General features: G+C 42.4%; 1 protein-coding gene across 1 annotated transcript; it reads right to left on the bottom strand.

The window, feature by feature from the left end:
* Positions 1-5,314: 5,314 nt before the first annotated feature.
* On the bottom strand, positions 5,315-10,629 carry Ndufaf4 (NADH:ubiquinone oxidoreductase complex assembly factor 4). Its single transcript, XM_021222417.2, has 3 exons — positions 10,434-10,629; positions 10,070-10,173; positions 5,315-7,031 (listed from the first exon to the last, which is right to left on the bottom strand). The coding sequence occupies exons 1-3, from the start codon at positions 10,567-10,569 to the stop codon at positions 6,750-6,752; spliced, it is 522 nt and encodes a 173-aa protein (XP_021078076.1). The 5' UTR covers positions 10,570-10,629; the 3' UTR covers positions 5,315-6,749.
* Positions 10,630-12,578: the final 1,949 nt, after the last annotated feature.

Here is a 12,578-nt window from a genome sequence, read left to right as displayed (position 1 = left end):
GTGTTTGTTGCTTTAACGTTGCAAGATGTTTTTGTTTCTCTTTCACTTGGCTGACTCATCTGCTTGGTTATACGGGGCAGATAAAGCACCATAATACACCATGTGCTTGGGCCCGATCCTGGAGAGGATATACTGTGAAATGAGCTGAAGTCCCATCAACAGGATGTGAGTATCTATATCATTTACATTTCAAGATTTTAACTACCATCAGCAGGTTAACTCACTCTTTTTCTAGAAAAATCTTCTACTATGTTATGGTTGCTCCGTATGCCACAGTCCCACCCTCAAGTGTAAGGTCTCAGGTTCCTCCACAAGCAATAAACATCCCTGGCTTATGAGCCATCATCAGCCATGCTACCTATTAGTTCTGCATGGTAGCTGTTGTGATTTTTCTCCTGTCTCAAACCAGACAGGACAAATGGCAGACTGTACAATAGCTGCAGATAGATACTCGAGTTCCCTCTGCTAGTCCATGTTGATACCAAACGTTTTCAAGTCTGTTACCTACCCTTTCTTGCACTTACTATATCATAGCCCTGGGGTGGCCTCTTAGGGTAGTTAGGCAGTTTCAAAGGGAGCACAACTTGCAAATTAATAGGCTACTGTAACACACATGGCTGTAAACATTCATATAACTCATTTATAGCAGCTGTTTACAGAAGATTGAGGCCAGGTAGGCCAGTCTGCATTATGACTGCTGTAGAGACCCCCCCCACACACACACACACACTGCTGGAAACTGCTGTTGAAAAAAGACTGTATCTCTTTTCAGTTCCTTTCCAGAAAGTGATCAAAACTTCAGAACTTTTGTCTGTGCTATTAAGGCCAGAGTCTAACTCACGCCATCTAGTGACTTTTAACTGCACTTGCACATTGAAGTATGTCTTTACAAATGCTTTCTGCTGGGAAATATTCCAATCTTATTTGGCTCCTTTTTTTTTTTTTTTTTCCTTTCAAGACAGGGTTTCTCTGTGTAGCCCTGGCTGTCCTGGAACTCACTCTGTAGACAAGGCTGGCCTCAAACTCAGAAATCTGCCTGCCTCTGCCTCCCAAGTGTGCCACCACTGCCCGGCTATGTGGCTCCTTTCTTAATCTGCAGATAGTGTTACATAGGCAGAAAATTACACTAGAAAGGAAAGCACACGAATAGTGAGAGCCTCGCAAAAGCCCGTGCATGTTTAGTGGTATGCGGAATGGAGAAGTTTGCCCTTTGCATCTCTCTGTGTCTGGAAGCAAACGGGTTCTGTCCAACCAGAGCACCTGTAAGAACTTCATGGATGGCTCAGGGCCATGACTCTAGGGGTTGACAGTCTGTCCCCTTGTGCATAAGTGACAATGCAATCATTCTACCATGTCCCCCAATAGTCCTTCCGTTAAGATGGTATCATCTATATTAATGGTGGTATGTAATGAGAACAGAGCAGTCCAAAGCCATCTTGATGTGACTTGACAATTGGATGGTGTCAACATCCCTGAGGAAATCCTAGGGTGGCCACTGTATTCTCATCCAAGAGAAGACAAACTGATGTACATGCTTGTGAGGCAATGTTGGGAGGAGCATCAGCTAAGTTCAGACAGCACTAACAAAACCAGGAGCATGATTGTTTTGTTTTCTACTACTTTAGTCATATTAGGTACTGTATCATGACTAGGACATATCATCACAGCTCCCTGTAGTCAACATCATTTTTAAATTTCCATCCTGCCTCTTTACCACCCATACTGGGCTATTATAGGCATGGCAGGCAGAATCCAGAATTCCTTATAATTCTTCTATGGGCTCTATAATTGGAGCATATCACCTAGAGATTTATATTGTCTGGAATTTATTAGCTGCTTGGTTATGGGGAGGCTAACAGAGTTCTACTTTTCTTGATTAATGCTGCCTTTACTGCCTGAACCTTGGGTTAAAATTTCCCCCATAGAAGTCTATAATGTCTTTCCTAAAAGAGAATTTGTCTTCGGTATGTTTTTAGAGACTGGGAGATTGATCAAATACAAAGCTGGGCGGGGCACTGCTTCCTAGATTCCATCAATCACTGCACAGGGCCCCAGAGACCATTCAGAGTGGCACCACATCAGTGTATTTAGAACGTGTATCTATTAGACCTATTTTTGAAGGACTAGTAGTAAACAATGAGTCTGATGTGAGGCCCACTGAACGCTCCCTACGGCCTTTACTATGGGATATCCATTCCAGCAGCTGGTTATGCTGGAGGGAGGAAGTGCCTCACCTTCCCTGAAGAAGCAGAAAGAAAAGGTGGTTGAGGGCGTGCCAAGACTGCACTGGTTTGCAAGCAAACTATTCTGCCTCTGCTTTCTTGGCTCAGCTCTCATCTTTTCAGTGAATTTTTGTCTCTTCTCTTTTATGGGAAGGCGCATCCTTGTCCCGACCAGACTTCCTCTCTCTCTCAGGTAAGCAATAGCCTTGATAACATTATAAGAACTCTTATCCATCAACTGAGCTGAGAAAGAAAAGGAGCTGTGCCATTCTTGAGAGTCATTTGGTTTATTAGGCTCTCAAACCACAGGAGCAATGCCCTGTTGTGTGCCCATTTCCCACAGAATATCTTGGGCTTTGTTGGCGCTTTTCCATAGGTAAGGGACGGACTTTCCTGGTGGATCTGTCTCCTTTAGGCAAGCCTCTCTCATATTCAAGGAGATCCAATTCATAAGAAAATGATTTCCCAGGACATGGCAAGCATCCTATGGTCAACTAGATAAGGGCTTAGCTGAAGAGTAACACTGCTGGCTTTATTTTCTGCCATAGATATACTGTCCCCTCCCACGTCCCAGTCTCAGCTACAGGCACTCAACTCACCAAGCATTTGGCTAAAAGTGTTAATAACACTTAGAAATTCTGCATTAGTATACTAATGTCCTGGTTTCTAACACAGAAGGCTCTTCACCTGACTATTCAGTACCTCTTCCTTGTACTGAAATAATGGACAGTGAAAACAGCAAGTGTCACAGGTATGAGGGAATTCTTCCTCACTCCTCTCAAGGATTCTGATGCTTTACATTCCGTTCTGATTATGACTGCTCAAACCTGACCAAACTTGTTTTCTCTTGCTCTTCTAAACCCCTCAGTGGAACCAAGTAAGCAAGGGTTTCTAGCTTAGCATTCTGATCTTCCGCTATTTCTGGCAGGAAAGACCCCCAAGAAGAGACAGGGCAGAGGGTTGATATATTAGACACAAAACTTTTTCTAAGCTGTAAGTTTTGCTAACATTTTTACATTCTTGACGACAGCTACATGGGCATCAGTGGCCACTTAAACTGCCCACAGCAACAGCTCTCTCCCTGTCAATAGCAAGATGTCAGCCTTCCTTCCCCACTGTAGCAATTTGAGGATGTGGCCATACACATGGAATATCTAAAGCATGAGCCTCCCTTCTCTCATGGATTCAGGTACCACTTCAGGATTTTGTTACTCATTTGCTGTCTGTCGACTGCTTCATTGATTGTTTTGTAACTGTCTTAGAGGATGAGAATCGGTGCCATAGTGTTATGTAACAACAAGAAACAAAACCCAGGATGAGGAAGATGGCTCTGCTGGTTCTGCACTGGCACCATACCTGACATGAGTTCAATCCCTGGAACCTACATGGTGCAAGAAGAGAATCAACTCACCTTTTGTCCTTTTACCTCCACTTACAGGCTCTAGCATGTGTCCACACAGATATATAAAACAACACACACACACACACAGACACTACCATACACTTTTTGTTTAAGAAGTAGGCAGGCAGATCTAGGATTGCAGTGCAGTTTATTGGGGACCACTGACAAAAGTAGTCCTGGATGACGTCAGGAGTTGGTGGATTCCCATGACGTAAGTCAGAACAACAGTAGCTTATAATGTAGTCAGAGCAAAAGTGACTTCATCCAAGCCAGAATGTACCTGGGTTACCTCAAGCTTGTACCAGACAGACCCATTCTGGTTCTAGTAATAAAAGCTAATCATTGCTATGAAAAGCAGCGTTATTCTGGGCAGCTATGGCAACTGTAAGTGAAGATGTTCAGGCTGAAGCCATGACTAGCTTTACTGTTAACACTACCCAGTAACTAACCATTGCGGGGAGACAGAGTCCACGGAATTAATCGCCAAAAGGCTCTGTATTAAATAGCTATTTATCATATAGAGATTCAGATCAAAGATCATGAATGTTTAAGGGCACTGAGAAAATATAGATAGGAGGATGTTCGTTCCTGAGCAAACACGCAGCTCTTTCGGAGTGATGAGGCACTAACTAGTAACACACTGGAGCTAAGGACAGCATTGGGAAGCTGCTGCAGATGGGTTAAAGTTTGAGGTCAACTTGGCCTACACAGTAAGATATTACCTCAAACCCCACCCCACCCCAAAAGTAAAAGGTAAAGCTAAGATGTTATATCAAATGGCTTTGAGACGTAGTCTTTGTGGTTGGGTGGGCTTACCTGAGTTTATGTGTCTCTTGACACTAAGTGGTTGGTATTGCCAGTAGCTGTGCCTAAGTTTGGATACCCTATCTCTTTAGGGTAGAATTTTACACAAACCACCCACTCTTCTGCTACAGGCTTCTTCATGAACAGCTTTTCCCAGCTCTCATTTTTACTAAAGCCAAATCTAGGAGTTCTTCTCTTCTCTCCTCCTTATTCAATTCCATTCCTTCAAATTCAGTTTCCCATTCCTCACTTTTCAAAATAAATGTGAGACCCAAATACCAGTCACTGGTCACCAGTACCAGCAGGCATTACAGTCACTGGTCATTTTTAGAGCATCTTTGATCTAGAATCCATTCATTCAGAGATTTCAATCTTGCTATCCAGTCTTTCATAGCAGAGAGCGTTTAGTCATCCATTAGCCCAAAGCTCTACAAAGGACTTACAGAAGCAGACATTTGAGCAGTTTTGGCCCTTTATGCTCAGGCAACCCGTGTTCACATAAATCTTACAACTCCCACACAGGCAATCAAGTGTAGTAGTCAGTATAAAATATTCTGTTTACTCTTCAGTATTCACTAATCTTTGTACTTACTGAAGTTTCCCAGGCTGCAACTTTCCCAGGAAAGCATTCTTAACTTCACGCTTGTAGTAAAGGTTAATAAAGCTAAGACATGTAAGGCATGTTAGTGTCTAGGTTAGTGTCTGGTATATAAACTGCACTTCAATTACCGGTTGTACAGTCGAAGACAAGTCAGACACAGCTAGTTAAGGAACTGACATCTAAACTCCGCTTTTCCAAACGTAAATTTCATACACCTTGTATGATACTACAATTAGTGTTCTACATGAAAGAAAAAAAAAAAAAAAAAACAGAAAAGTGGGCTAATGTGCAAAATGGAAGGATTTTATTGTGTGATACCAGATAAGAAACCATATTTACATCTGCTAGCCACCCAGGAAACCTGAGTCAGTACTACTGATTCACATATTCATTTTGAATTAATGGAGGATGGTTTTGACTGCACTTTCCATTATAATCTGCAGGGATTGGAATTAGCATATTCTCTTAAACTTCTATATTGAATCACAAATAAGTAGGTATAGTTTATTCACTGGGACTAGATCTGAAGAAGCTGGCAAGCTTTCCAGTCACCTCCCACCTTTGCTGTTCCATCTGCCTCCTACATCACCATGCTGGATCCTTCCCATCTTCCACATCCTTTCCAGGGGACTCTCAGGCAAGGATGTCTGTCTGTTCCCCTGAAAGAATATGGACGAGCCCAGTTCCCCCCAACTCCATTCTGCCCTCTTGAACTGTGTTTCGTTTTGCAGAATAAGTAAAATTACTACTAGGATCGAGAACCTAAATCTTGGCTTCCTTGCATCATACACTACAGACAACTCCGGTGTGTTCTGCAGACACCTATTTTAACTACAAGACTTCGGATTTGCCTGGCTTTCTTGTCATTTATCTTCACCATTGTCCTGTAATTTATATAAGGCAGGTATACTTGGGCAAGAACCCACAAGTCTAACATGCCAGAAGGAGCCAAACTCATCTCACCTTATCTGAGATTCTATTACTGGAATGTGCCATGCTCCAGTTTAAGTGAATGAATCGGTAACTTTCTAGGGCCCGTCAGGGAGTTACTCTACACTTCTACTGTGTTTTTCTCCTAGAATGAAAACAGGTATAAATGTTTATCAAATTGGATCCTCATAGTTTTAGCTGTTCATTCATATCGCTCTCATTTCTAAATTAAGGAAGTTATTTGTTTAAATAGTCTTAAGTATTGCCTTTCTCTTAGAAAGCTTTTCAAGTTACCTATTTCTATATGTCAAAAGAGAGACAGCTATGTATTTCATATTTAAAAACAATTTAACACATTAAAAAAAACCTCATGGATTTTTCATCTCTAGAGCAGTAATACATATTTTTCTTTCTTTTCACTCTTTCTTCACTTGGGAAATATAGTCACTATGTCCCCCTGCTGATTATCTGTCCCTAACACAATGCCTGTCTCATAGGAGTCAGGAGGACTCTTGCTTTCAGTGTCTACTACAAAGAACAAACCAACCTAAACTGAAAAGTGAAATTTAATATCGACTCATTCAGGCAACATGATCAATATGGCTAACATATATACCCAGGAACTATACATATATAAATTTAAAAAAAATTATATGAACAATCCTAAAGAGGTCAAAGAGCTTTCAACGTTATGGCCCTCAACTCACAGTAACTTGTATAATTTAATACACGAAAAACAAGGGCTCGGAGCTCGGGAGCACATACATGGGAAGTTGTCTCGTGATTTTCTTCATTTTGATTGTATTGCTTTCCTGTCTTCTGGAGGTAAGACTTTGACTTCAAAAGTAACAAAATATTTGAGAAGAGAATTTACATCCTTCAGTTCTAAATGGTATTCTTGGGCAATTTTCTCAGCAGTCCATGTTTCTGGAGAGAGTTTATGGTTATTGAGAAGGGTCAATGCCTCTATAACAGTAATCTTGCCTTTGGGAATGTCCATGATATTCTTATCAAAGTGATCTCCAATCGGCCGTCTGAATTCCTTTGGTTCTTGTCGTGGTTCAACTTTTACCTAGTACCAAAGAAAAAGGGCTTTAGGATAAAATATTTACATCTTCCACAACCGTTTCTTTTCAAGTAAACACATACATACCTCCTCACACTTGGCTTTTGCACTGTACCACTCTTTTCCTAACTATAGCTCGCTAGAAAGCCTCGGTAAAACTGCAACTGCATGCGCACCATGAAATCATAGCCACTGAGCACTACTGACCCAAAAATGTGAGACCCAAAGTGCTCTAAAATCCAAAACTTCTCAACTCCACCATGACGTCCCAAGTAGAAAGTGCCACACCTAACTTCCTGTGATGGTCGGCAGTCAAAATGCAGGTACACTCAGAATAACTCACCAACCCGCCTTCAAGCTTAAGCTGTATATGAAGTAAAAACAAATTTCCTAATTAAATTCGGATCCTATCACAAAGATGCTTCGTAATATACATACAAATATTCCAAGATCTTTAAGACTTCTGGTTCTCAGAAGCTGAGTTAAAGAAACCTCAACTTGTATATAAGAATGAGAACTGATGAGACCAGCAGCACACATGCGTGGAACGCGAGTGTGGAATGCGCAGCACTCTAACGGCGCTGTAACAGCTTACTTGAGGACTGTCTCCCAGCCTCCCCGCACTGGTGAACTCTTACCTAGTTCTGTGAGACGCTTCTGGTCAGTGCTATCACAGCGAGAGAGAGCGCGTGCATGCACACACATGGGTGCACACCCATTCACCTATATACAGATTTTGAGACTCGGTCTGTGCATCACAGGCATCCATAGGCAGGGGGACTTCTGGGAGTCCCCTCCTAAGCTTAACCTCAGTCTCTGTGCTCACTACCTAAGCCGTGCCAAGGAGTCCCTCTTTCTTTTTCATCTTCAGCTATACCTGCCGACACCACTTCTAGGCCAACATCAATATATTTCTTTCTCTCTCTCTTCCCCTGCCTTTTCTTCAATGACTCCCCAGAGCCATCCTGATAAATCAAAATTCCTTGGTATGTACTTCATGATGCAGCCATCACTCCAAGTCCCCTTCAGTCTCCCCTTGTCGCATATCCTTTAAGCAGTCTCCGACACTTGCTCACTCCACCTTCTTGTTCCCACTTGAGTCTCTGGCACTCGCTCTCTTCCTCTTCCACTTCCTAAATCTCAAAGTATCTCTCATCTTCCAAACCCAGATACATCTGCCTTTCCCTCCATGCATACAGATCTGGCTTTTCCATTCAGTATTTCATATCAATCACTTGACAAATAAATCACTTGTTAAAATAAAATTTAACATCCTCATTTAGTGGAAAGGCAGAAAAAATTACAGATTCCACATAAACATTAAGAAAACAAAAAAACTGAAAAACTACTTCCTAGCAGAAATGATAACTAGTTATGTCAGTAGCTAGAATATAAAAATCACTCATTTTCCCATGCATTAAAATGAGAGGAAGAAAATTTCTACTTAATAATAACATCTTTCTCCCTTCCTCAAAGACCTTCTAAAAAAATTAGAAGATCTTTACCTTTTTTTTTTAACTAAACTGTGAATACAATCTAATTATCATCAAATCTAAACAAGGCTTACTAAAGACACTAAAAATCTGATTCCCAAGTTCATTTAGAGGGAAGTGATTTGAGAAGACACAAGAAGTTTTTTTAAGTTATAACAGTCACCAGGATGTGCCATACCGCTTTATTGAGATAGTATGGGTCTAGTGGTAAGAAACAAAACAAACAGCACCAATAAGTCTATAAACAGAAGTTGGAAAATTAGTAAATAAATTATACTTAGGTGACTGGCAACTATTCGAAGAGGTTAAATTGATCACTTCAACAGACTAAATACCAAGCAAATATAATATCAAATAAGTATCTTTACACAAAAATCTCTCTCTCTCTCTCACACACACACACACACACACACACACACACACACGCACCTCGTGCTTAGCATAAATGGGAAACCCTAGTTCCAAGTATTGTTCAGCTTAAAAATAATACATTATGGCCATCAACTAATATATCTTTATTGTGGGAGAATCTGTTAGTAACTAAATCCTGTAGTCACTATTAAATTATGAATATTATAGAAGTAGCTGCAATTGCAGTCTTTGCTCAGTATTAGATAGTACAAAAAAAAATTTTATAATGCAGCCGGGCGTGGTGGCGCACGCCTTTAATCCCAGCACTGGGGAGGCAGAGGCAGGCGGATTTCTGAGTTCGAGGCCAGCCCGGTCTACAAAGTGAGTTCCAGGACAGCCAGGGCTACACAGAGAAACCCCGTCTCAAAAAAACCAAAAAAACAAAAAGAAAAAAAAATTTATAATGCAAAAAAAACAAAAAAACAAAAAAACAAAACTTTGAGAGCTATGGCTGGTACTTCCTCTTCATTTAATCTAACTCTTTACCTTCCAGACTGCAACCTCAAGTCACACTCCAGGCCCAGGGTTGAATGTCACTTCACTTCCTCAGAATCAGCCCCTCATCTTCCCCAGCCTGCAATTACACTATAGCTGTTCAGCTGCTCATCCACTGAATGGTCTGTGGCCTGCAAGGTATCCCGGGCCTCAAAAAGTAAGACCCTGGTCGGTTTTAATCACTACACATAACACTTTCACCTGACACATGAGATATGCCCATCATTCCAGCATATTATATTAAGTTACATATAATATTACATATCCTGTCGGGACACTTCCTCAAAACTACGAACATGCCCCCCCCCTCAAACCCCGAGGCTGTCATTAAGAGCTTCTCAATTTACAGACTATGAAATAGCTCTCAAAGTCATATGGGTCACTCAGCTAACCACTAAAAAGTGATGTAACCAAACCCTACAACTTCTGCAATAAACAATTCACGTAGGTTCATTCAATCAACCCCTTCACAGGTCTTTCCGTATACTCTAAGTATCTAAGGGGTCCAGCCCTGCCCGTGTCTACACTGACTGCCCCCCCCCACACGCACACACACTTTGCACTTTCACTCGTTGCCCTCTTTTTCTTGATCACTTCCTCAGACCTCCAAAAAAAACCTGCCGACTTAATTAACGCATACATTACCGGCAAGGCAGGCACCGGATCTTTGGAATCGACATATACATCTCTTAGCAATGACAGCAGCTTGTTATCCTTTCTAGAAACAACTTCTTCGATTTCTGGATACTCTAAGGAAAGAAAATAGGCCNNNNTATTTTTTTTTTTTTTAAGGAAAAACATCTCTAAACTCGTAAACATGTACAATATTAAACAATCATCAGGACATCTAGGGGCAAACACGAGGACGAGAGTCTGCGTGCAGCCTGCGCAGACCACGGGAGAGAGCGCGGGCTGCCTTGGGCTGCGGGATTCCTTCCAGCTGCCACCTCCCGGGCCCGCGCGGGGACGACCTCAATGTCACCGGAGGCCGGGGAGGGACCGCACTCACGACTCAGGTGCTCCTGCAGGAGGCCGCGGGTGGAAGGGTGCTTGGGTGCCACGGAGGGCTTCCTCTTGCTGATCTCCCGCTCCGCTCGCTCCTCCACGTTGAAGTTCCTGAAGGCGCGGGTCACGCGAGCCCCCATCTCTAAATCATGATGCCCTGAGTTCACTACGCACGTGGGGAAGACACCCGGCACCGGTGACCTCTGTGCGCGCGGGAGCATGCGCACACCAGGGGTCAGGCACTGGTGAAACGCCTAGGGCGCGCTCGTCGCCCCCTGGCGGCCGGGAGGACGCACGCTGGACTCCGCCCCGCCCCCTTCCGCAGGGGCGCATGCGCAGACCTCTGGGCGTTGCCAGGGACGCCGGCCGCAGACTCCGGAGTCTTTTAAGGATGAGCTGATGTGACCCCACCATGGTTGCAAAATCCCGAGTAGCGGAGATCTTCTAACCTCTTCAGAGAGCAGAGCGCAGGGTCGAGGTTCTGAATTTACCTGCCCATGCTTTTGAGAAATTGAGAATATTTGTTCGCAGCCGCTCTTCCGTTTTGCCAGCCCTTGTTTTCCTGTCCCTTGCCTGGTGCTTTCTGAGACAATTTTGTTTTGGTTTTGTTTGTTTTAACTCTTTCAGTATCTTGGCGTACCATTTTCCCGCCACTCTGTCCCCAATGTTATTAATTTTAGGCTTTCCTTCCCCTCTTCTCATAAGTAGTACTCCATTAGCGCTGACTCACGCTGCTCTTCTCAGCCCCGTTTCTCAGCTCTGCTGCCTCTCTTAGTCTCTGTAATCTTGGGAAACCCTGATGTAACTTCACGGTGTAAAAATTAAAAATCCACGGTACACATTCTATCTTCCTTTCCCCTCCTCTTCCACCCCGCTTTGTCTCTTCCTTTACATTTCCGAAAGTATTCAATGTGATTGGCCCATACGTTTTTCAAGCCCACCAGCAAGAAAATAAGTTTTCGGATTAATTATATTTCTCCCAGACCGTGGTTGTGAAATCTATTAAAGATTTTAGCCTGGTTGATTAGGTGAATAGATTGGTTGTGTCTAACCAATTTAAAGAAAAAAAATAGGGGAAGGGGTGTTAATTCTTTAAACGACTATTACTAATTAAACTGTTTCATAATAGGGAAAACACTAGAGGGGTAAAGTTCTCACTGTTGCTTATGAAACATGTCTCTGACGGGATATGTAGACGCTTAAACCGTGTTCAGTGAGTTAATTTGTTAGTTATCCTGAAGGTGGCAGTCTGCTCCAAGATTTCCATCTGAGAGCTTTTAAACAAGTTCATAATTGGGTGAATTTTTTTAAAACCAATTTCTCTGGACGTCAAAAAAAAATGTTCCTTAGCCTCATTAAGTCTGTTCTGTGCTTTAAGAATTATAGTAGCAATTCCACTCACTGCCTGCTAAAGTATTTTAAAAGTGAAAAATCTCATTTTCATGTGATTCCACCAAACTTAGGGCTACATGAAAGTAACCTTTCACGAGAGTTTTGAGTGAGTTCAGAACTGCAGATAGTACAAAATTAAAGATCTACGAATTTCTGCACACAGGCAAAGCTTGGATTTGACACTGAGAGAGACAGCTTCAGGTGAGCCCATTGCTTTATCTAGCCCTGGCCTGGGGTTACTCAGACCCTTAAAGACCAAAACAAGGCAGAGAGCCTCCAGAAGAACCCATCTTTGGCTCTCCTACTTTGGTAATCAGAATGAATATAAATCCTGGACCATAAACCCATAATTTCAGCTCTTCTCATCAAGACATACAATATAACAGGAGATCTGAATTTAAGATTTTCCTTCTGTCTTCTGCTTAAGGATTGAAAAGCAGATCCTCAAGGAAAGTCAGAAGTCTGCTTTTCTCTCAGCCAAACTGAGGTAAGGTTGATAGCTGATAATGAATGACAGTGATGAGCTCCAAATATCACCAAACTGGTAAAATGATAGTTTTTGAGGAGAGACATTTTCCTTTGTTTTGTTTTGTGCTGTATGTCCAAATGGTGCCAGAACAAGGCAGGTGTTTATGCCAAGATCAGTTTCAATCACTGACTAGCATGCTCCTTCCATGTGATGGTGTTGTTGAACCCGGGAAGGCTGGAACATCAGTGGGAATTACATCAAGGGTTTAGAATGTCATCTGCCTTTGCC

This window comes from Mus pahari, chromosome 22, assembly GCF_900095145.1.
Source record: "Mus pahari chromosome 22, PAHARI_EIJ_v1.1, whole genome shotgun sequence".
In the NCBI taxonomy this organism is placed as follows: Eukaryota; Metazoa; Chordata; class Mammalia; order Rodentia; family Muridae; genus Mus; species Mus pahari.
Note: the sequence above shows the minus strand (reverse complement) of the source record. Positions and strands in the feature narration are given on the sequence as shown.